This window comes from Schistocerca serialis, chromosome 2 (assembly GCF_023864345.2).
Source record: "Schistocerca serialis cubense isolate TAMUIC-IGC-003099 chromosome 2, iqSchSeri2.2, whole genome shotgun sequence".
NCBI classification, from domain to species: Eukaryota; Metazoa; Arthropoda; class Insecta; order Orthoptera; family Acrididae; genus Schistocerca; species Schistocerca serialis.
Window position 1 is genome coordinate 450,475,644 of NC_064639.1, and position 26,575 is coordinate 450,502,218.

Here is a 26,575-nt window from a genome sequence, read left to right on the forward strand (position 1 = left end):
CCGACTCATGGAGGACAAACAATAGCAACACTTCTGTGGCCATCCATCCAAGACTAAAAACAGGAATATCAGAAGTATCACCAAGATACAGGCACAGAGTTATGGTTACAACAAGAAAGTAGCGAGTGTGCAAGACCAGGTGGCTTTGTCCATGAGATACTGCCCAGCTCGATCTAGGGATGGGTGCTCTCAAGCAAATCTCCTATTTGAAGACTTCTAATAATGACCATTGTTGATGAGTTTCAGAAGATTAATCTTCCATATTCAGGCCTTTGACTTTGTAATTATGGCATAGGATGGGCTACCCATTAACTGGCCAAGTTTGGGTAGAGTTATTGTTTTTGCGAGGTCGTAGAGAATGTGGCACAACAAGCCTTGTGTATAATCTCATAACACTCTTATTGATGCCACAGCCCATATTATTTGAGGTTGGTAATTCATTCTATACCTTTAAGTTATAGCTGTCCATGTTTAAATTCCTGAAAACAGAAAGTTAATAACCAAAACAATTGCCCTTAATATACGACACTGTGGCATGGGTGAACTATATTTACAGTAAACAGAAGTTGTTGGGGGCAGGAACAGTTATGTGAACAATTATTATGTGCTTTTCAGTAAATGGCTGAGTACAGTCCAAAAATGATAAGGAATTTGCTATGGACCTTTTCTGTATTCGGGTATGAAGGAATTGTTAAATTTCAGTGTTATTTAATTCCAGGTAGAGTCTAGTTGTTTACATAGCCCGCAAGGTCAGTCTGTTAGTCCCATTCCAGTTGTTCCAACTGTAGCTGGTAAGCAGAGGTTTCTCTTGGGTCTGAAAAACATTATTAATATTCAGTTTTAGTTATCATCATCAGTCATTAAACAGCAGCTCCAAACTGAACTAAATGTACTGAAAAGCCATGTACATTTCATAGTTCTCTCATCACCATCCCATAATAGCTACCATCTCTCTGCATGACAACTGTTTGCTTCTCTCTCACTTGCTAGGTCAATATAAGCCATACCAAGCACTAAGTGAACAGTTTAAACAAACCAGTGTGTTACTTACAAGATGGGCTATACTGTATGTTACATACCTTGAACAGTCAGCTCAGCACTGCAGGATATTTTTCCTGATGTAGTAGAGGCCACACATGTGTATAGACCTGCATCCTCTGGTTTCACATGTTGAAAAACAAGTGCCAGGGAATCCTCTTCATCCTTGAGAAAATGACAAGAATCACTGACATTAAGACAAGAATTCTAACAAAAATATCAATATAATATGCTTATAAATCTCTGCTGCGTCATATACAGCATGCTGTTCCATCTTTTCCCCATATGGTTTGGGCTCTGTGAGTCATTGTCAACTCGCCCATAGGCAAGCACAGCTTGTATAGGCTACCTGCCAGGCAGCCCTACTTCACTATATTCACAGTCTCTTCTGTCACACAGGTCACTTGCCCACTCTTACCAGTAAGCACTTGGTCAAGCCAAACAGTTGTGCAGGCTACGGCTTGCCTGCATCTGCTTGCTTGTGCCCATAAGCACTTGGCTTTAGTTAGTACTACAAGTCATCACTTATTTTGTGTGTGCGTGTGTTTGTGATTGTGAGAGAGAGAGTTCTGTAAACTGTCTTCCTCTAGCATTTAAGTGAATGCTAAATAGTTTCATCTTTTCACCTCATAAACAAGGTGTCTAAGCAATAGAAAGAAAAGACTACACTAACAATCCATTGAAAACACTTTCAAAAGGAATAAAACAAATCAATAATTTAAAACAAAATCAAGTTAGATTCATCAAAAGACACAAAATTAAACACCTATCTACTTCTGGATGCACTGAACTCTCCTAACAATTCAGCCATCTGAAATGTTTCTGCTACAGAATCTCTGAAATAATGTAGATAAATCAGAAAATCTTGACGAAAATGACATATTTTCAAATTTGAGTATTAAAAAAACTAACAGCAACCAAACCTAAACTTTCAAATCACTACCCTTACTGAAAATTGAATTGAAATACCTAGTATGAAATCAGTGTTTCTTTTCTGTCAAGTAATAGTGAGAAACAAGTGCAGCATAAAGAGTAAACTTGTCATTCATTACATATTCTGCACCAGGAGCATTATTGGAGTGGACCTCACTTTCTAAATTTTTATTTTTTGATATGAATGCTTTGTCATTTCGTAACCATATTTTCTATTGTATTTGAAAATTTTAAATTCGTTCTGTGATACTCAATTTTTGTAACTAATGAACTACTCTCTTTATTCCATATATATTATTGTTAAATGTTTAATATTTATTGATCAAAACTTCTTTTGTATAGTTTGCTTTCTTGGTACTAATACTCTATAATTGTGGTAACTCTGACCATATTCCTCATGTCTGTGATCTCCAATTCAAATTTTTTATACGTTCACATAAATTTAATGGAGGCATGGATATTTCACTTATTTTCACTGTAAAGTTATAACAGACACTGTACCCAATGGTGATTGGTGCATGCCACTGAGTTCTTAGGCTATTTATTCTCACCAGTGATAGTTGCAGCACTGGATGTATGACAAGAGGGCATGCGAGGTCATGAGGATGGGGTTTTAAGGTGGAGATTGGTACACAATAATGAGAGGAGAAGCGGACATGTCAGTACACCGCATGTGATACGCTGCAGTGGAGACAGGTTGTGGACTCATGGAGGGCATGAGCGAACCTAAATCGAGAGCAGCAGTGCCTCGCACTGTGCTGTTTAGTGAGGACGAAACAAGCCACTGTGGCTGGCATCTCAAATATTTGGGAGTGCAGAGCAGGAACTACTACTCCTAGATTCACGATAACATCATCGTTAAGTACGTTCCTGGAGAGTTTATCAGCTATTTTTCGTAAAACTCAAGTTGTTGTGTGCTGAAAAACTTGGGTTGTGCGAAATCTTGTGTGGGTTTGGCTAGAAAGTGGCAGTCTTGGGGATATGCTCCAGGGTTGTGTCTTAGTGGGCAACTGTAAAGCATTGTGATTAAAATTAACAGGTGTTGTACATCTGGGTTATTACTTAATAGCCACTTGCTATGTACTTAAACTTATGTGTGTTTAAAAGCATCTAAAGTGCAGAGTGGCTAAAGGCCCTTAAACTCTCTGTTGTGTGGCTGTAGTAGTAGCTCAGTGGTTGTTATATCTGATATTTCTCAAGTTAAACATTTGGGACCAACACAGGCTAGTGAACTATTTTACCAAAGGAAATTTTGCATATGAGCTATTGGTTGATATGTGAATGGCTAGAACCCCCTAGTTCAAATATTCTCTGTTGCTATTATTCTTACTGCCATCTTTAACACGTTCTGGCTATATTGCCATATGCATTGTCTTGGAGTAATTTGTGGTAGTAAAATGGTTTATGTCTTGCCTCCAATTGTACCATTATGTTTCTATGTTTAAGTTGTCATCACAGAATAATTTTAAAACCTTCCACCTGTTATATTGCATGATTAGAGGGCTTATTCATTGACAAGTTGTAAACTTACATCTGATTAAGTATCAAGCAGCTAGTGCCCACATAATTTCATGTGACTGGCTGTACTTACGTGTAATCATGTGCATTCTCAGCACTGAAGACACCTGTTAATGCAAGTACTATTTTCGTGTTCTGTGTCGATCGAGGCCTATGTTTGAGAATGTCCTGTTAGACAATTAGCTTCATTAGTCCTTTAAACTGAAACTCACAAGTACCTGTCATTGCTCAGGAAAATTGTTAACCTGCTTAGTTTAGTGGCAGCTAGAGCTGTGAAGCTGTTTAAAAAAAAATTTTTTTTTGGTGTTATGTGAGGCCAAGAGCTGGATTCAAAATTTTTCTGGTGTATTCCTGAAGTTAAAACGACTAGTACCAATTCAAATTGCTGAATTTATTTGAGAATTTAAAGAAGGGTAAGCACAAAGCTAAACTTCAAATCTAATTGGTTTGTGTAAGCTATTAAAATGGTTAGCACCGTGGGCATTTCAATATTATCTGTTTGTGTAGTTTGAAAATTAAAACAGCTAGTGCTGATTCAAACTGATTCATTCATTTGAGAATTTAAAGACAGCTAAGTGCAACTTAAACATAAAATTTAATCTGTTTGCGTGAGCTGCTCGTGTAGTTTCAAAACTTAAATGGTTAGTGCCGATTCAAATTGATACAATCCATTTAAGAACTTAAAGACAGCCAAGTTAAACTTAAAATTTAATTTGTTTGTGTCAGCTGTTAAAACAGTTGTTGCTGCAGGTATTTCAATATTCAAAAGGTTGTTTAGTTTGAAAATTTAAATGACTAAGTGCCAAATCAAACTGTGAATTCAAAGTGGCCAAGCACCAAGTTAAACTCCATGTTTTGTGTGTCTGTGCAATCTTTATACCATTGGTAAATTTATCTTATTTTATATTGTATATTCACAATTTAAGGGGCTACTGTCGTTTCAAGCAGGGAAGTTGAGTTAAGTTTTTAAGACCACTACATGTCAATTAAAATGTTAGTATTTTGAGTGCTGTGCAATCATATGTAGATGGTTAGAGCCAATGCTGATCTGAATGATACTATGGCTTGTATGGTTATTCTGATAGAGCAGCTAGTGCCAACAGAAACCAAGAATCATAAATGATTCTTTTAGGTGAAACTGTTGAGAACCACGAGGAATATTAAGTTCTTGTAACAATTTAGCAATGAAAGGGCTTTTGAATTTGGGTTACATGTTAGCTTGTGTCATTTGTTTTAAAGGCAGGTTGGGCTAGTTGAAACTTAAGAATCTTAACTGGCTGGGCCTTGTTGAATTAAATTGAAAACTGGATGTGTTGTTATGTAATGAGGCCAATCCCAGTGGTATTTTGTTTTTCTTAATAAGTGTGTGCATTACATAATTGTTGAAGTACAATTTTGTCAATAACACAATAAGATTGATATCCATAAAAAGTAAATTTCATTTTCTGTGCGTAGTACCTTTTACTTCAGGACCCTTTAGTCCTAGCTACCCCTGCTCCAAAGGGTATCCTCATTCCTTGTTCTGTGGTAGGGCAAAGGCTGCAGGTAGGTTTCAGAAATGACAACAGTTTCATTAGAAACTCAAATCTTAGATATACACTACATTAACAGGAAAAGAAATCACTACGAAAGCAAAAGGTGTTTCTCTAAAAGGATTATAATTATCTGTGACAATGGCTTACAAAGAAGATTACAGTTCATCCAGTAACACCACACAAAATATGGTTATAATAAACACAGCGCCAGCAGTCATGACATGTATTTTCTGCAGCAAAAGTTATCAAACACTGAAAGGAAGGAGAAAATTATTCAGTGAGGTATTTTGTGAACATTTAGCTAGTAAATAAACTACATTCATTACCTTGAACAACACTTTAAATCGCTCTTCAGGATCAAATGGTTTTCCATCTCGTAACCATGTAAATTTTGGTTCTTCTCCAGGCTGTAAAAGGCCTGCTGTTTCTAATCCAGCAAAAATTTTCTTCTCAGCTATTGGAAAAAATATATATTTTTATTAATTTCTCTTTTTTCCTTGAAAATGATAGAATTTTACTATGAAAAATTTAGCAGCAGCATACGTTAGTGCAAATAGCTGTTGATTCTGTATCCATTGATCCTTACGTACATCTCTAGAATGTAGAGTTCAACAGGGTAGGATAAGTTCTTCAGATGGGGTAGTTCAATTATGCAACCAGAAAATGGCTTGACATAAGTACAGAATGTAACCTGATGAAATATACGTCCTTATTTACTTATTTCACTTTACTATGATTCACAATGCCATAATGTCTTCCATAATGGTATCTGTCTAGAAGAATTTCTAATCAACACTAACTTCATTACTACTAATACAACTTATGTCACTGAAGAGAGAGTAGCCTATGACACAGTCCATGCTATTTACCTTATGAGACTGAACTAAAACCTGTCAACTCTTTTCTAGCGCATTCATTGCTACAGTCCTGAAATGGAGTTCCAGGTGGTAGTGTTTTTTGCTGACTCATTTGTGACCTTAGTGACTGAACAATACTGTGTGAAGCATACAAGGAGGCAAATCTGTTTCATAAAAATAATTTCCCAAGATTTACTAGTTTTTCCAGGTTGAAATTTCAGATTTCCTTCAAACAATATTTGTTCTGTGAGAACAAGTTTTACTTTAATAGTTTTCATAATTGAAAATAAATTTTATTTTTGTTGCTAAATCACTTTTTAGTGGTAACTCCATGGTCAGCTATGATTTACAGATTTATCAACAATTCTAGTAGCAGTAGTAGCAGTAGTAGCTATATTTGTCCCTAGATCTCTTTTTACAAGGATATAGGACATGTCAAAGTATTTACAAGTTTACACCAATTTAAAATAAGGTAATTTGTATACATATACATTTACAGACTTCTAGTTAGAGACAATCATTAGATTTACTCCTGGTATACATGAATAACTTATTAAATAATGTAATGCCACACTGTTCACTCATATCTCACTATCAGTCACTGCACATACTACACACATATTGTTTCATAACATTTCACTCACTACACACACACACACACACACACACACACACACACACACACACAGACTGGTGATCTTTGGGCCATTTTCCGTGCTGCAACTTCTCATTTGCTATCCCGAAAAACTGCGTATGCGTCCCTCTATAATGAGTGACATTATGATCTCAGAAAGAGGAAGAGGTGTTAGTATTGTGCTATGCATAGCTTAGGGGTAAGTTTTTCTAGAAAAGGAAAAAAGAAGGAAAAAAACATAGTGTGAATGTGTTATGTGGAATGTTGGATGTTTTATAATCATTGTTATTATTTATACGTACAACATTTTTTTTACCAAACCCCTACTCTGTTTTATCTAAGTAATCCTTCAATGTCATACTACATAACAGGTACTGTTTAGCTGCCTTTTTAAATAAGTGTATTTTTATAGTTTATTTAATCTCTTTTGGTAATTTATTGTACACTTTTATTCCTTGATAGAAAATGCTGTTTTGAGTTTTATGTTTATTTTTCCTTGGTAATGTGAGTTGAGTCTAGAGCTTGTTCCATGATCATGGACAGAGCTGTTTATTATTTTTGATGTGTGCAACTGACTGGTAAATGTATTTACACAGAGCAGTTAAAACCCCCAGCGTTTTGAACAGATCTTTATAATGAGCTTGAGTACTATTTTTGGTTATTACTCTTATGGCTCTCTTCTGGAGTTTAAAAATTGTGTTTATATTTTGTGCATTTGTTCTCCAAAAAAGAATGCCATAGCTAAGAACTGAGGGTATATATGAAGACTATGTAACTAAAAGGCACTGTAAGTTATAAGATCATGTTTCCCTGGACATTCCAGGGTTTTGCTATGGTCAATCTACAATCAAAACAGTGTAAGATATTACATAGCCAGACTTACATTTTTAACTGAATCAGCAAACACATGTCACACTGGTGCTACATCTTCATCTATGGGTACTTTCCACTGTACAACATATTAGGGCTTTTTCTGTTTCATTCACATATTGAGTGTGGAAAGAATTATTGTTTAAATGCCTATGTGCGTGCGTAATTAAACCAATCTTATCCTCAAGATCCCTATGAGAGTGATATTTAGGGGGTTCTTGTATATTCCCAGAGTCATCATTTAAAGCTGGTTCTTGAAACTTTGTTAGTAGACTTTCTCACAATAGTTTCCATCTATCTTCAAGTCTGCCTGTTCAGTTCTTTCAACAGCTCTGCGACATTCTTCTGTGAGTCAAACAAATCTGTAACCTTTCAATGACCTTCTCTGTATACATTCAATACTCCCTGTTAGTCCTATCTGATATAGGCCCCACATGCTTGCAGCATATTTTGGTAAGGGTTGCACAGATGATTTGTAAGCAATCTCCTTCCATACTGGTTGAATTTTCTTAGTGTTCTACCAATATTCCAAGTCTGCTCGTGCTTTACCCAAGACGGAGACTATGCGATCATTCCATTTCATGTCCCTACTAAGTGTTACACCAAGGTATCTGTTTGAGTTAACCAATTCCACCTGTGATACAGTGGTATTATATCCACTGAATATCATGTGTTTTCATTCTGTGAGGTGCACGGTTTTAAATTTCCGAACATATACAGCAAGATAACAATTTTTGCAATCTTAAATTAGTCTTTCCACACAAAGTAATATATTATGTATTTTCATAGGTTTTATTGCTGCACAGCTAGATACCTCCAGGAGGCACTCAAGTTCTATTAATATACTGTTGCAAAAACTTTTATGTGTAGGACAAATGGAAAATCTTTGTGATAATTGTGTTACAATTGATTTGTGATAGGATACAATGATTGTTTTTTTCAAGTGTCACTATGTGATGCACTCCTCTGCATGAAATATTAAAATTAAATGAAACCTAATGTACTACGTTCCACTGCACAACAGAACAAAGGAAATATCGCATGAAACTTCAACACTATTGTTGCAATATGGCTATATCTTATAACTCTGTCAAGTTAAGAAATATTGTATGGAAAGCAATAATATGGCTATTGATTAAGACACAATGAATCCAGTTACGTTTGTCAAGTACTTCCTTTCCTTTGGCCATGTCCTTGCTGGATAATTTTGGTATTTAGGAAAACTTGAGAACACCAACTGTGATTTATAGAATTTACAAAGAATAAAAAATCAGTGTCACTGGAATGGAATATGAAGTGACAGCTTCCCAAATTAAATAGTTGATGTGCACCAGCTTCACATGGTTAGCACTAAGTATCTATGGCTGAACAACTTGTTTGGCATAGCAATAACGGATTACACACACAAACCCTCCTCGTGAATCAGTCTATCTATTTTTGAAAAACTTATCAAAATCCGTACAATGTTCCTGAGTTTAGCCTTCACATAGAGACAGAAAAACATGGCTAGGAATTTAACTTCATCATAATTCACCCAATTTGCATGAAATATTTATATATTTTATTCACAATCCTTTCTCACGAATCAGTCTATCTATTTTAGAAAATTATATCAAAATACCTCAGTAGTTCCTGACAATAGCCTTCATATGCAGACAGAAAAATGTGGCAGTGAACTGTAGTTTAGTAATATTCATAGATGTATCAGGAATACTTCTGTAAACTTTGGAGGCATATTTCTCACATCAAAATAAGAATGAAAGTTCATATTAATGTATGCTTGAAAATTATTTTATACTTTAAGAACATTTGCCAAAATTCTCAAGTCAGAAGCCAATAACAAATGTTTGGAATGTCCTTCCTTTGCCACCACAGGTGTATACACCAGTTGGATTATGCTCTCTCACACCCTTTCAAACCTATCCAGATAGTGATGCATGGTTCACAGGGTTCTGTCACACAGTGATGAAACATACCTGCATTAGGAATGTCTCTTGTATGACACTATTCCTTATGTAGTGCCCACAGATAATCATTCAAAGCACTGAGGCTGGGGAAATGTGCAAGCCACAGTACTGGTCCTCCTCTCCCTACCTGTAAGTCATGGTAGACAGTATCCACTGTATCACAAACAGTGTGACTGAAATGTGTTGGAGGCCCATCATGTGTAAACCATTTGCCTCCTGTGGGAGTTCATCATTTAGCAACTATGGAAAAGTGTTCTGAATAAGGTACTCATAGGCAGCATCTGTGAAATGAGCTAGTCATAGGCAGCATCTGTGAATGGTGTTAGCAGGACATATAGATCTATCAGGTGGTGACCTATTGTCATAGCTGAGAATAATGTGCACAACATGAATGCATCAGCAACCATTAAAATGTGTTCTATTATCACAATATGGTTCATTTTATTCATTTAAAACATTGCCGATGGTAGTGTTTTCTCACCTGTTTATTATTTACAATGGGAATACCATGCATATTTCACTAGAATTTTCCACTTTGGCACTGGTGCAATACATACAAAAGAAAATAAACCAGGAGACTGTAAAACAGTGAACAATGAAGTCTACTGGTATGGCAATATTGTGTCTTGAATGAATTTTAACATACATATTTTCATTCACACACACATTTTTTGAAGCACATGCATATGCAGAGACATGCGTTCTGAACATTGCAAACTTTGCAAAATGTCCTTTCATTAATAATTCAAAATCCAACACTTCTTCACACATATTTATAAGATATGTTTTACTTATTTTGTTGTTATGAATCTGCCTCAAAGATAGTTACTTATTTATAAAATGCCCTACACAATCTTTATTTCACTAGGCCAACTCTAATTAACTTAAAGGACATATTACTCTGCTGTTATGTCAGAACCGTGAAGGTTTTCCCTTGTGATTGGATCAGCAGAACACAATATATAAATGAAATAATGAATAGGAATAGCAGATCGTCTGGATAGTTCCATCATTCACTACTACTACACACCTACTGTACAGTAACAATGCAATAATGTTGAACCAATGTCCATAAGCAAATTTCAGTGACTGGTTTGTACAGGGGATAAGTGTTACTGATTTTGTTTTCAATGTCATTAAATTTTACAGTGTCACACACACACACACACACACACACACACACACACACACACACACAGATATATATATATATATATATATATATATATATATAAAAAGAACAAAGATGATGTAGCTTACCAAATGAAAGTGCTGGCAGGTCAACAGACACACAAACAAACACCTACATACACACAAATCTTTAAATACGTCTGCTTGTGTCTGTATATGTGTGGATGGATATGTGTGTGTGTGCGAGTGTATACCCGTCCTTTTTTCCTTTTTCCCCCCCAAGGTAAGTCTTTCCGCTCCCGGGATTGGAATGACTCCTTACCCTCTCCCTTAAAACCCACATCCTTTCGTCTTTCCCTCTCCTTCCCTCTTTCCTGATGAGGCAACAGTTTGTTGCGAAAGCTTGAATTTTGTGTGTATGTTTGTGTTTGTTTGTGTGTCTGTCGTCCTGCCAGCACTTTCATTTGGTAAGTCACATCATCTTTGTTTTAGATATATTTTTCCTACGTGGAATGTTTCCCTTTATTATAACCATATATATATATATATATATATATATATATATATATATATATATATATATATATATATATATATATATATATATATATATATATATATATATATATATATATATATAAAAAAATAGAGGGAAACATTCCACGCGGGAAAAATATATTTAAAAACAAAGATGATGTGACTCACCATACGAAAGCGCTGGCAGGTCGATAGAAACACAAACAAACACATACATACACACAAAATTCTAGCTTTCGCAACCAATGGTTGCTTCATCAGGAAAGAGGGAACGAGAGGGAAAGACGAAAGGATGTGGGTTTTAAGGGAGAGGGTAAGGAGTCATTCCAATCCCGGGAGTGGAAAGACTTACCTTAGGGGGAAAAAAGGACAGGTATACACTCGCACAAACACACATATCCATCCGCACATACACAGACACAAGTAGACATTTGTAAAGGCAAAGAGTTTGGGCAGAGATGTCAGTCGAGGCGGAAGTACAGAGGCAAAGATGTTGTTGAAAGACAGGTAAGGTATGAGCGGCGGCAACCTGAAATTAGCGGAGGTTGAGGCCTGGCGGATAACGAGAAGAGAGGATATACTGAAGGGCAAGTTCCCATCTCCGGAGTTCTGACAGGTTGGTGTTAGTGGGAAGTATCCAGATAACCCGGACGGTGTAACACTGTGCCAATATGTGCTGGCCGTGCACCAACGCATGTTTAGCCACAGGGTGATCCTCATTACCAACAAACACTCTCTGCCTGTGTCCATTCATGCGAATGGACAGTTTGTTGCCGGTCATTCCCACATAGAAAGCTTCACAGTGTAGGCAGGTCAGTTGGTAAATCACGTGGGTGCTTTCACACGTGGCTCTGCCTTTGATCGTGTACACCTTCCGGGTTACAGGACTGGAGTAGGTGGTGGTGGGAGGGTGCATTGGACAGGTTTTACACCGGGAGCAGTTACAAGGGTAGGAGCCAGAGGGTAAGGAAGGTGGTTTGGGGATTTCATAGGGATGAACTAAGAGGTTACGAAGGTTAGGTGGACGGCGGAAAGACACTCTTGGTGGAGTGGGGAGGATTTCATGAAGGATGGATCTCATTTCAGGGCAGGATTTGAGGAAGTCGTATCCCTGCTGGAGAGCCACATTCAGAGTCTGATCCAGTCCCGGAAAGAATCCTGTCACAAGTGGGCCACTTTTGGGGTTCTTCTGTGGGAGGATCTCGGTTTGAGGGGATGAGGAAGTGGCTCTGGTTATTTGCTTCTGTACCAGGTCGGGAGGGTAGTTGCGGGATGTGAAAGCTGTTTTCAGGTTGTTGGTGTAATGGTTCAGGGATTCCGGACTGGAGCAGATTCGTTTGCCATGAAGACCTAGGCTGTAGGGAAGGGACTGTTTGAAGTGGAATGGGTGGCAGCTGTCATAATGGAGGTACTGTTGCTTGTTGGTGGGTTTGATGTGGATGGACGTGTGAAGCTGGCCATTGGACAGATGGAGGTCAACGTCAAGGAAAATGGCATGGGATTTGGAGTAGGACCAGGTGAATCTGATGGAACCAAAGGAGTTGAGGTTGGAGAGGAAATCCTGGAGTTCTTCTTCACTGTGAGTCCAGATCATGAAGATGTCATCAATAAATCTGTACCAAACTTTGGGTTGGCAGGCCTGGGTAACCAAGAAGGCTTCCTCTAAGCGACCCATGAATAGGTTGGCGTACGAGGTGGCCATCCTGGTACCCATGGCTGTTCCATTTAATTGTTGGTATGTCTGGCCTTCAAAAGTGAAGAAGTTGTGGGTCAGGATGAAGCTGGCTAAGGTAATGAGGAAAGAGGTTTTAGGTAGGGTGGCAGGTGATCGGCGTGAAAGGAAGTGCTCCATCGCATCGAGGCCCTAGACATGCGGGATATTTGTGTATAATGAAGTGGCATCAATGGTTACAAGGATGGTTTCTGGGCGTAATAGATTGGGTAAGGATTCCAGGCGTTCGAGAAAGTGGTTGGTGTCTTTGATGAAGGATGGGAGACTGCATGTAATGGGTTGAATGTGTTGATCTACGTAGGCAGAGATATGTTCTGTGGGGGCTTGGTAACCAGCTACAATGGGGCGGCCGGGATGATTGGGTTTGTGAATTTTAGGAAGAAGGTAGAAGGTAGGGGTGCGGGGTGTCAGTGTGGACAGGAGGTTGATGGAGTCAGGTGAAAGGTTTTGTGGGGGCTTAAGGTTCTGAGGATTCCTTGAAGCTCCGCCTGGACATCAGGAATGGGATTACCTTGGCAAACTTTGTATGTGGTGTTGTCTGAAAGCTGACGCAGTCCCTCAGCCACATACTCCCGTCGATCAAGTACCGCGGTCGTGGAACCCTTGTCCGCCGGAAGAATGACGATATATCGGTCAGACTTCAGATCACGGATAGCTTGGGCTTCAGCAGTGGTGATGTTGGGACTAGGATTAAGGTTTTTTAAGAAGGATTGAGAAGCAAGGCTGGAAGTCAGAAATTCCTGGAAGGTATGGAGAGGGTGATTTTGAGGAAGAGGAGGTGGGTCCCGCTGTGACGGAGGACGGAACTGTTCCAGGCAGGGTTCAATTTGGATAGTGTCTTGGGGAGTTGGATCATTAGGAGTAGGATTAGGATCATTTTTCTTCATGGCAAAGTCATATTTCCAGTAGAGAGTACGAGTGTAGGACAGTAAATCTTTGACGAGGGCTGTTTGGTTGAATCTGGGAGTGGGGCTGAAGGTGAGGCCTTTGGATAGGACAGAGGTTTCGGATTGGGAGAGAGGTTTGGAGGAAAGGTTGACTACTGAATTGGGGTGTTGTGATTCCAGATTGCGTTGATTGGAATTTTGAGTTTTTGGAGGGAGTGGAGCTGGAAGTGGGAGATTGAGTAGATGGGAGAGACTGGGTTCGTGTGCAATGAGAGGAGGTTGAGGTTTGCTGGATAGGTTGTGAAGGGTGAGTGAGTTGCCTTTCCGGAGGTGGGAAACCAGGAGACTGGATAATTTTTTGAGGTGGAGGGTGGCATGCTCTTCTAATTTGCGGTATATATATATATATATATATATATAAAAATAATAGAGGGAAACATTCCACGTGGGAAAAATTTTGTGTGTATGTTTGTGTGTCTATCAACCTGATAGCACTTTTTTTATATATATATATATATAAAACAAAGATGAGGTGACTTACCGAACGAAAGCGCTGGCAGGTGTGTGTCTATCGACCTGCCAGCGCTTTCGTTCGGTAAGTCACCTCATCTTTGTTTTTGTATATAATTTTTCCCACATGGAATGTTTCCTTCTATTATATATATATATATGAGACTTACCAAACAAAAGCGCTGGCAGGTCGATAGACACACAAACAAACACATACATACACACAAAATTCTAGCTTTCGCAACCAATGGTTGCTTCATCAGGAAAGAGGGAAGGAGAGGGAAAGACGAAAGGATGTGGGTTTTAAGGGGCAGGGTAAGGAGTCATAACAGTCACAAGGGTGATTTACAACACTGAAATGGACATGCTTTACCTCTGTGGTCTTTTTTCTATGAATACTTATGGAAAGAAATGTTGTGAAGTTATCATAACACAAAATACATCTCCAACTTACTTGTAACTGTTACAGTTGCTTCACTTGACACTTCTCCATATTTGTTTTTAGCAGTACATGAATATTTTCCTGCATCATTTTGGTGGACATCAGTAATAACAAGTTCATAGTATCCAGACTCGGCTTTATCTCTTACAACTTGAATGTGGTCACTTCCTTTTTCTATAGGTTTCCCATCCTTATAGCTGAAATGTATGAAAGGAATATTATCTTTAAAAGGTAAGTAGTGTGCATGTATGCAGACATAAAGTTAGAGCAAGAGGGATACCTGAAACAAAGTCTACAATCTATTTGGTACTTGCTCAAAATATACTGTATCTGTGTTTAATTCCTAATAAATTATCAATTATAAAATATAAACACACAATTATACATTAGAAATTAAATTACTTTCATGTTTTCAGCATCTTTAATAAATATTCTATCAAAAATATACTTACAATGTTACTTCTGGGTTCGGTGTACCTTGAACTTTTACCATAAATCGCAAATATGTATTTTCTAGCAGTTCTGTGTCCTTAAGCCGAATTAAGAAACTCGGACTATTTGCTGCAGCACGTCGTGCCCTTTCTTCTTCACTAACTGTGAAGCAGAAATGAGTTTAATTTCAGATAAACCGTTTCCACAAAACTTAAAAAACTTATAGCTAAGAAGAGTCACTGCCAGTAATAACAGTTGCAAATAATTCTGAAAATTACTGTATAATTATTACACTTATGAATTTTCCAGGTTATGTTTAAATGTATCTTGTATAATCTTAATTAAGTTAATGTATCCTCTGTTAAGTTAATTAAGTTATACAGCCTAAGCATTCATAAAATGTTCTCATATTATACCTATCTATCTCTCTATCTACCTTTCTGTCTCATATCTATAAAACTTGAAAAGTACATAATAACTGTGACTAGGTTGAGATATCACATATTTCTTTTGACATTAAAACTTAAAATTTTTCTCTGCAAACTTGATATATATTTTTGCTCTTTATGCATATTATCACCTGACTTAGGTTATTATCTCTGATATATATAGTCTGCAATACTTGTTTGCATATGTTATAAGTGTAATCTGTTTTTATAATATGTAAAAGCATTTGACTCTGTGAAGCACAGTTAGCAGCTGCCAATACAAGTCTAAGCTATCCCTGAATGGTGTCTACAACTTTTTATGTAATCATGGCTCCTGTTATCCAACATTTGTTTTTGGGCAACTGTGTGTTATTTTTTGTTTGTAATAATTTGTCTGTCATGAGCTAGTGGGATGCATATACATCTCAGAAAATTATTGTGTTCACGAGCATACTATCAATGTCTTGCATAAAATTATTTTGGGTATTGAGACATGTCATTGTTAACAACTGAAGCAACTAATTTCTCCAAGTTGGTCAAAACATCAGTAATTTCCAAACAAATTTCAGACTTACAGCTGGTTGTCATTTAATTCATTGCACAATATTTTGACTGGGCACCTGCCAGTCACCTTCAGGTGACCCATCAAAGGCTAACTGTTAGTATTCGATGACTCACCTGGAAATGACTGGCAGGTGCCCAGTCAAAACATCGTGCAATGAATTAATTGATGACTGGTTGCAAACCCAAAATTTGTTTAAAAATTCAGTTCACTTGGAAAATTTTAAAAGTCACATGTCTGCAATTTGTTGCTGTAGTAGTTTGCAGTGACATATCTCAATGCTCAAAATTATTTTATTCAAAATCACACTGGCTATGAAAGCCTACTAACTTATATTGATATCTTTACCACTGAGAGCACAAGTTTCTATCAGATTTGATATTTGTACTATATTCTTGTTGGCAACATACCTATAGATTACTTTCAAACTAAATTACTATGTGCAGTTTTCATTCAATTTCAGAAATTTGATTTATAACTGAGAAGAAATAGTCCTTTCACAAAATCTGAGCTCCAATCAATACATTGCTCTTAACATTACCACACGTCCTTCATGGAAAATGTTATTCTACATGAAACTCACAATGTTTCTTTATGAGAGTTGCAAGTGGGAAAAGGTATTATTGAATGTGCAAATAATAAATTTTGCATTTTTTAAAAACTTACTGTCCTGAACAACTAGTTGTGCAGTACATGTGGAGCTTCCAACGACATTGGATGCTTTAGCTGTATATATACCAGTGTCTGACTCACGACAGTGTTGAATTTCCAGTTTGAAACTGCTGCTATCTTTAGATTCCATTTTAACTCTGTCTGCTAGCTTATCATCCATTGGCCGATTATCTTTCAGCCATGTCATATTAGTTGGTGAATCAGAGGCAACTTTGCATTGAAATATAGCATTCTGTCCAGCTGAAACAGTTTAAACATCAATTATTATTTACACTGTATTTACCATAAAACCATTAACCAAAGGGCATTCAAGTGAAATAAATGTTTGTCCTGAGTGACACCTCATGTAATATTAACTGAATACTCTTGCTGCAAATTCAACATTTACTATGCTACAATAGCTTCAAATCTGAGTACAAGCATTTTAATTTCTATAATAACATGACATTTTGTGTCACTTTTATTCATACAAAGAATAAACAGCTACAAAAAATTATAAATTACATTTAAGTTTTTGTCTGAATAAAATTTACCACCAAACCATCAGCAAAAAGAAATACCATAAACATATGAAAATGACACCATGATATAAATGCAACTCAAAAACATTAAACTGGCGCAACTCAAAAAAACCTGCATTTCAACAAAGAAATAATTGTGATAAATTACACTGATGGGGGAGCAAATGAGTATTTTTAGTTACTACAATTAACAAAAAACCTATGTTGATTCAAGCATTTTAAACATATAACACTTGCAAATGTGGGATATTTCTATTTGAATTGAACTGTGCATGATTTAATTCAAATACTTTTCTCAAGACTAATGAGTATTTCTTCTCAATTTTGCGGTAATATACACATTAAGCCAAAATAGCCACCAGATATCTACTACTGCTGGTTGCACAAATGCTGGTTCAGCAACGAAAAGAATGCCAAGCCCAATATTTCCTTTATAGGAACGTCCTTTGGGTCAGTCTTCACAAAAAGGGGAATAAGCCGGCAATAAAATTTGTTTCCATTTTTCCTGTAGCATAATCACGATGTGACCGACTGTTGTAATAAATATCACTCATTTGTGACAACAGTGAGTAATATAACAGACCACAATCTGATATCATAGCACCCAATACATGCAACTAATAAAGAATAAGATACACTTGTATATCTCACTTTTTGCAGTTAATCTTTCAATACTTATAGTGCTTCATAGTATTATCTGAGTATGCTCAATTTCCTGTAATTTTCCTTTTATTTATACTCGTTATTCTATAAATGAAGTCAAATAACTATAAGCATATATAAAAGGCTGTGAGACCTGACCAGATAGATGTGCAATGCTAGCACATCCCTTCCCAGATTTGGGGGCATAAGTCAGCCCCAGATCGGACCCGCTTGGTGAGTTAACGGTGAAGGCCAGTATGCCAGCCAGCCTGGATGAGAACTTTAGGTGGTTTCCAGATCCGACTAAATGAAAATCAGGCTGGTATCCACATACAACCTCAGTTATATGATTTGCAAACACTTCAGAAACATTCTCATCCTTTCCTGTGTGGCAACACTAAATGCAGACAGATGGGCTGGTTACATAAATCCGGCCTGTGGGGCAAGGGGTGATGACAAGAAGGGCATCTGACCACCCTCTGCCACTCACATTTTGAAATCTAGATTAACATGCTGACCCCCTGACAATATGAGATAAGGCCAGGAGAAAGAAAGGTACATAAAACAGTGAATTGGTAATAACAAGTAATTCCTGTAAATTCGAGATAGATACACAAATTTTGTGGAGTTATATTTACTGGAAAGATGACCATATTAATTAATGTTCTAGTTCTTGTGGAAAAATGTTAAAGCCCAAAGTAAATAACGAAAAAAGTTAAAATAATGCAGATGTGGAAAGTCTGGTAATTGCATCACAAAAAGGAAAAAGTTGATATAAATAGTCACTGTAATTGTGCAAGTCTAAATTGCTGAGCAAATTTTAATGACAATCTTCAAGGGAAATCATTTTGGTTATAAAACTGCAATTGTATCAAAGTCATAACAAAGAATTAAACACTAAGCTCACTGTTAAAAGGCTATATAAGTGGCTGTGACTATGACTCAGTAAACAGTACAGATACATCTCAGTTTTGGCATAGTCATTAGCAATGTCTGCTCAGTCTAAGGAAATGAACAGTTTTGTAATGGAAGAGTGAATGGTGAAGAAATTTTAAATAAATTATGACTTATAAAATTGGTTCTGAGAAAAATATTTCAATGATGTAAGACTGCAGCATATTCCAAGAGAAATCACTCCAATGATAATGGCAGCAAATGAAAATGAACATGCTAGTAGGATCAACAATCATCGGCACCTTCAAATCCGCAAGATAAGAATTTAAAATATTAATGAATCATTTTCTGCTCCAAAACCTTTTATCTTTTAGAAGAATCACTGTAAAATAATGGGAAGTTTCCATCTTAATTGGTAGTGGAAACACGCTACATCATTTCTCAATATGTTTGCAAAACTCTCTACTGGATGGCAGTTCTGTTGTTTCCACACCCAAGGAACTTAGTACTGTGTTTAGTGGTAACAATGTGAAAGCGAAGCATAAAGGGAGGAAATATAACATCTAAATATTCATAATTTATACACCACTGAGAAGTGTGGCTGTGAGTACCATAAGTTAGGATTTCTTCTCATTCCAATTATGTATGGGGCATGAGAATAACAACTGATTAAAAAAAAAAATCTTGCCTTCGCAATCATTATGGGAGTGGTATGTGGGAGGCTTAGGCATATTTCTAGATCATTCACTTAAAGCTGCTCCTTGAAACTTTGTAAGTAGCCTTTTATGGTATAAATGGTCTACATCTTGAAGCGTCTGCCAGTTCAGTTTTTTTCAGCATTTCTGTGATACTCTCGGGCGAGTCAAACAAACCTGTGACCATCAGTGGTGCCCTTCTTTGAATACATTCAATATCTTCTATTAATCCTATTCTGAGAGGGTTCTGCACATTTGACCACTACTGACACATGTTTCTGTACATTTAAAATAAATGTCTGCCTAGTCATTAATAAACAACATGAGCAGCATGGGTCCCAATACACTTCCCTAGGACTCAGAAGTCAAAGAGTACTGTAGCCATTAGATGGCCTTGATTCATGGCTTTCAGGATGCCAGGTGAAAAAAGCATAAGCTGAGTTTTACATGACCATTGTTTTCAGAATCAGTGCCACTTGGCTTGGAAACAAGATTAAAAGTAAAGGAGATCTATGAGACCTAAAATGATGGAGGTTGAGAACATAGAAAACAGTACATATCAGACTGCAAAGTTCTGAAGATCTGGTTCTGGAAAAGAATTGAGCTGAATTTTGCACTGTGTTGCATATTTTACAATAGAACACTCTTCATCAACTGCGTGTGGTGTTTATGGTTTTCATTTTGTATTAAGCCTTGTTCACCTGCCACCCTAAACTATTGCCAACTGTAACAGTAAACAGATAGCTTTTTTTTGGAGCATCACCTGTGACCAGCTCTGCGAAAGAAGCGGCAACACTTTCTATGCAGCCCACCCATCATTTTTCACGACAATGTGTGGGCACAAACAGCACAAGCTGTGGCTGCTCTGTTCGGTTGATGGGACTGGGAAGAACTGTATCATCCACCGTACGCCCCGGACTTAAGTCTTTGTGACTGATTTGATTCTGAAGATGAAGGAAACACTTTGTGGCATTTGCTTCAGAACTGTTCCAGAGATTCAACAGGCAGTAGATCGGTCCATTCTCACCATCAACAGAACAGACTCTGCTAACGGTACACTATGCCTTCCACATCACTGGCAATGGGTTCTACACAATGCTGGTGACTACATTGAGGGACAGTAACAGGTGCTAATATGTAACTCTTTTGTATCTGTTGTGAATAAATAGTTGCTACTATTGAAGTTCCAACCCTCATATGTTACCATCTTCTTTGTTGATCTGCTTCATCTTCTTGATATGAACTGTGTATCTTTATAGATACAGTTATTGGCAGCACATCCTCCTGTCATTTTCTCACACATTCATAGTGCCAACTACTGAACAATAACAATGTTCCAAAACTTCTGAGGTTATTTTTATCTTTATTGGCCAGATACTGGAGGTACCTCATTTAACAACTTAAAAGTAAGTAAATATAGAGAAAATAATCTGGGCTGAAACTTCACAAACTGGATCAGATTGATAACAATAAAAAGAAGCAGCAAGTTTCATAGCATGTATTCTGGGAATTAGTCTAGAGAAAGTAATCAAGGCAATTTAAATGTAGAAGATATTGGAGAGACATCAAGAGAGGTACAAAATGCAGGAGAAAATTGAATTCAAACAACAAGATGCTTTAATTAAGATATACTTACATTTTTTGTTATTACAATGAAGTATTTCAAAATAATATTGGTGTAAAATATGTTTCCTTTCAAAATCCATCTATCAAATTTTTTTCTTCTAACTTCTTTTTATGAAAAATTACATCAACTTACGTTCTACATTGCAGCCTTCAATAGTTTCAGTGAATACTGGACGACCATCACTGGAAGTCAGAGCAAGTCTGACTACTGTATCACCACCACCAACAGATTGTGTTGTACTTGATGCTACCCTCATGGACTCAGAAGATGATATATTGCTTGACTCCACGTAGATCTCCTCACTGAGATGACTACTTGACACTGAAGAATATTCTGAGGGACAGACACAACATATAACAGCAAAAAGGTAAAGTCTTACCAGAGAGATGCCACCCTTCGTGTTCTTGCCACAATGACTGCGAATAGATCAGCTGTCAGCGTTATTAAAAGTATGTTTAGAGAAGAGCATTATTAAGATATGATTAATATTTCCATGTTACTGCATGTTTTAGAAAAATAAATAATTAAGTTAATTTAAGCAAAGCTCAGTAATATGAGAACTACTCTGGAAATTAGATATTAGATTAACTTCAAATTACAGCACAGTTTATCGTATATGGTAATCTGGTACTAGTACTATTGTTTAATGCTATGCTACTGTTTAATGGAAGGAACAGAAACATAAAACTTCATTTAGCTACGATTTTCATTTTTTGGAAGTTTTGGGTAATACGAGAGCTATCTCCTGAATTGTCATTGACAACATTTTATACATCTGCTCATGTTGTGACTGAAAGACTGAGTGTACTAAAACTAAAATAAATATTCAGACTTTATTTCAAATAAAATTAAGTAGTCAGAAAAGTGATACTGATATGCGATTTCTCACAGTAACTTCTTGACAGATTAAAATGGTACACTGGACTGGGGCTCAAATTGAACCCTTGCTTTCTGTGGGCAATGTCCCTACTGACTGAGCTACCATGGGACAGTTTGCTGTCCACCTCACCATTTCAGTGTGCCTATACTTCCCTTCTACTGTCCAAACGTCAAAGAGATTTTTCTACAAGCCTTGTTTCACTAGCATTTAAAGGGAGCCACTGTTGGAAAGTAGGATGGAGGTACTGGCTAACAGAAATGATGCAGGTTGTAAGTCAAGCCTGGGTAATCCATAGGAGGACTGCCCATAACAGCTGAAGGTTAAAGTTTGAGTTCCAGTCTAGTACACTGTTTCAACAGTTCAGGAACTTTTGTAACAGCACCCCACTGTAGAATGAATTATTCATCCTGTATGTCTTATGGATTTGCCGTTATCTCTGGTAACCTATTTATATTCAACAAACAAAGGAGTGGACAAAGGATTATATTCAAATCAATGACACTGACAGTCAGACAAGGCAATTTGCTGTGATGCATGTTTTATTCACCTTTGTCACATCACTCTTTTATTTCAGACAATATTTACCACATTCAATTGCAGACAAAGCTTGATTTCAGTAATCTAACTGTTGTGATTTATTTTCATTGTGTGGTTTGTTTCTCTGTATGGCATGTTTATTGTTCATTACAGACTGTCAGAATAAAACAGTGAAAGTGTGCAAAAAATGATGAACCTAATACAGTCCTGAAAAATGAACTAAGTACTGCACTTCAACAGACAGTATGTGAATACATGGACCACCACAGCCATTGTTGTAACAATCAATCCATAGAACAGACAAAGTTGCACATGAGTGTCTGCTACTTTGTTAATTTGATTCAGATATAGTGCTGACAATATAACATTGCAGTTGGCTGTGAACAAACAAGAACCCTGGACAACAGGGGAGCAGTAGAGCCAACAGAGGAGCAGATAGGAGCTGTAGGGGAACAAGCCCCACCTCCCTCTCACATAGCTGGCAATTTACACTCATGATTTATGCTTTTGCGAAAGCAGAACTGACACACTGTCATACGCATTGCAGAGCCCTCCTAGTGTTTCGAGACTCCTACTTGAGACTCAATATAGACCCGAATTAGCCTCCTAGAATAGAATGAGCTATTAGCAACCCAAAGCAAAGCACACAACATGAAGTATTTGGTAACAGCTACCATGCCTTTTCTTGCTTAGGTTGGCAGTGTTGTAAACATGGTAGTTCAAGTGCAACCTGTACTGGTATCTTACCTAACCATAGCCCAAAACACACCTCCCCTAAAACTGCCATGTTAAAGTGTCCACGTTATACACTGCTGTTGTTTGAGATCTCATTTATGCATTACTACTATTTTTACTGTCAGTTTTCCATTTATCAGATGTTTGTAAAATCGTAAAATCTGATAGAGTGTTTTGCATCTGAATCATTAAGCATTAGGAGTTGACAAGTACCACATCAAGACTTTAGTCATAGTTTCTAGTGAATTTGCATGAGTTCAAAAGCTTGGCTGGAAGCCATACCCATCAGGTCTATGTCACAATAACAATTTGAGTTCCCAGTATTGCCAACACAAACAGTGACTGAATACAAAACATAGGTTTCTAACATCATTCACTTTGTGAGGAAGGAAAGGTAGAAATATAGAGTTCTGAAACTAATAACATTAATGAAACTTCAGCATGAATGAACTGATCAGATGTAGCAGAAACAGTGTAGTAGTTATGTTCCTAAATGACAAAAAACAAGAATCCTGACCAAGATAGTCTCAGAGTGTATGAACATACATTATCATTGTGCAACAAGGAAATGCATACTCTGCACATGCATCTGTATGTATGCATGTAAGTGAATAGACAGTCAAAAAGTGTGTGCCTTCTTTTCTCTGCCAGTTTTCTGCTAGAATTAATCAATTTTGTAAATATACATCAAACAAGAAAAAACTACTTATGTGAGAACTATTACTTATTGCAGCAATCACAATGATATGCATTTGAGGTGACAACTGAAAATTTTTGTTAACAGCAGTATTCAATCCTGGATTTCCTGCCTTTTATGAGCAATTGACTTAGCGCTGTCCATCCAAGCATGTATCCTGGTCCAACCCAAATCTGCCTCAGCTTCCTTTCCTTTGTCATTTACTATCAGTGGAGAAACCCTGTATCTGCATCCCATATACAGAAACATTGCTCATACTAAAAATTTGTGTCTGCTAGTAGGTGTGCTTGGATAGCCTAATGGGAAGGTGACGGCTTACGAAAAGCTGAAAATACAGGTTTGTGCCTTAATCCTAGCAGGAATTTTCTGCAGTCACTTGTGGTGACTAATTAATCTCTTTTTCATAAAACTAAAGTGTAAATGAAATTAAATAATAGATTAATCACAAATTTAAAGTTATTTTAATTTTCTTTTTATTCAGGGACTCAGAAAGACTGTTAATTTCAGTGATTATTATTTATTTAATCATGAAATTAGAAAGTGCTCTTTTACCAGTGTGTTGCACCAAACATAGTGCTAATCCATAAATCATGTTTGTAAGACAAGATGTGAGTAAATTATTAAACAAATAAATTAAACAATGAAGCTGAAGACACTATTTTGATTTTGCTGAAGGATGAAACTGGATACCATATTAAAGCCAAAATTGTAGTCATAGCTACAGGAACATCATTCTGTTCTTAGCTTCCCCCTCCCTCCACCCCAACACTCAAACAGCAACATAACAGTATTATTTATAAACCTCTGAAGTAAGTTCAGAGATACAGCTACTCCGAAGATAAAGGGATTTGCACCATAAAAATACCAGAATTTACATAGGAAAAGCTCAGCAATAGTTCAGAACTTAAAAGAATATGTGAATGACAGTAAATACAAAGCACATATTTGGTTCTAATAATACCAGTGATGACAACAATTGAAAATATTATTGTGTATAGAGATATAGACAGTAAATTCTCAAATTTGACACGAAACTCAGTAAGTCATTGTGCAAGCATTTCAACATGCTTCCATCACATAAATTATTAATTGTGGATTCCAGATAGACACTCAGAAGATACAAATGTGCTGAACCCATTACTATCTGTTAGTGAAATCAGGCTATTCTGGCAATGATTGAAAACTGCCAGTACAGCTTAAGCAATTTCAGAGATGCTAAGTTGCAGATAGACACAACAAAAAGAGTCTCACAATTATAGTTTTCAGGCCTTTGTCAACAATGACAGACACACACAGACACACACACACACACACACACACACACACACACACACACACACACACACACACACACAGGGGACAGATTTTTTGGGGGGGGGAGTATTTCTCTCCTTTTCCACTACATCCCCCCACCTCCCCATCTCACCCCTTCCCACTATCTAAACTGCAGCACTTCGCTGTCCACCAGCCCAACCATACTATCCCTCCCCACCCCCCCTCATACCTCCTCCTTAACCCAACCAGTCGCCACTGCCATCATGCACTGGTACTGCTCGCAGTGTGGGTTCAGCTGCCTGAGACTGCAGTTGTGTGAGTGAGTTGCGTTTGCTTGTGTATGTGTGTGTGTGTGTGTGTGTGTGTGTGTGTGTGTGTGTGTGTGTGTGTGTGTCTATCAATTGTTGACAAAGGCTTTAATGGCCGAAAGCTGTGATTGTGTCTTTTTGTTGTGCATATCTGCGATTCAGTGTCTCCGCTATATGGTGAGTAGCAACTTTCCTTCTCATAATATTGTAACATTCTATCCTGGATTTTCCATTATTTAAGTAATTTCAGTTTATATCAATACAGCTAGCACCCCTCCAAATTAGACTGCTGAATGCTTCAAGGAATAATGCCACATCAGAAGTGGGAGGGGGCGAGGGCACATCCTAAATATCTAAAGCAAGGGCACAATAACTGGTGTTATACAGGAGGAATTTCACAAACAAATGTGGAAATAACAAAATGCGTATATGTATTCAGATTTGTTTTCATTTATAACAATATATATTAACTTTTTACTTTTTCCTTGCCTTTATTCTGTAGCTTCTTTTAAGGTAGTAATTTTATTGGCTTAAACCAGAATTTATAAAGATATTTTAAAACCATTTGTTAAAAGCAGATGTAAAAGTTTTGTTCATGGAACATTTAAAAGGCATTTTAACACATTGTAATTATTAAGACAATGTTTAGTTGAAGAAATGACCACTGATTATTTCAAATACACAGATGTGACTTGAACATAATTCATCAAAGAGTGGCACTACACTGTTTGTCATTAAAATGAGACATGATAGCACAACCACACAACTTTGAAGTTTTAAGAAAAGACAAATTTACAATGACAAATACAACAAATACTCAAAAGACAATAGAAAGAAATACTATTAGTTAGCTATGTATGGAAATGTTTAAGATGCTCAAGAAGAACAGCTACAAAAGTTAGACTGCTTACAGAGCACACAGCAAAATAAAACCGCAAAATCTTAAACTTCATACTACAGTGTTAATGTAACAGACCTTCAAGGTATTTTTATTCTATCAGTTTAACAGTAGTTCAGATACTAGCAAAATTTCGGAAACAGGTCCTATACAAAAGCTGAATGCTTTATGGAAAAGTTTT

The 26,575-nt window shown here is 37.0% G+C and overlaps 1 protein-coding gene across 3 annotated transcripts in view; it reads right to left on the reverse strand.

Annotated features, from left to right (window-relative positions):
* LOC126457328 (obscurin) overlaps positions 1-26,575 on the reverse strand; it is a 684,258-nt gene that overhangs the window by 385,991 nt on the left and 271,692 nt on the right. For all 3 annotated transcript variants that reach the window (XM_050093526.1, XM_050093528.1, XM_050093527.1), the window contains 6 exons: positions 21,197-21,397; positions 16,680-16,925; positions 15,044-15,185; positions 14,604-14,788; positions 5,351-5,478; positions 1,080-1,203 (listed from right to left, as the gene is read on the reverse strand). In XM_050093526.1, coding sequence (XP_049949483.1) covers positions 1,080-1,203; positions 5,351-5,478; positions 14,604-14,788; positions 15,044-15,185; positions 16,680-16,925; positions 21,197-21,397 — 1,026 coding nt within the window. The remainder of the gene's footprint in view (positions 1-1,079; positions 1,204-5,350; positions 5,479-14,603; positions 14,789-15,043; positions 15,186-16,679; positions 16,926-21,196; positions 21,398-26,575) is intronic.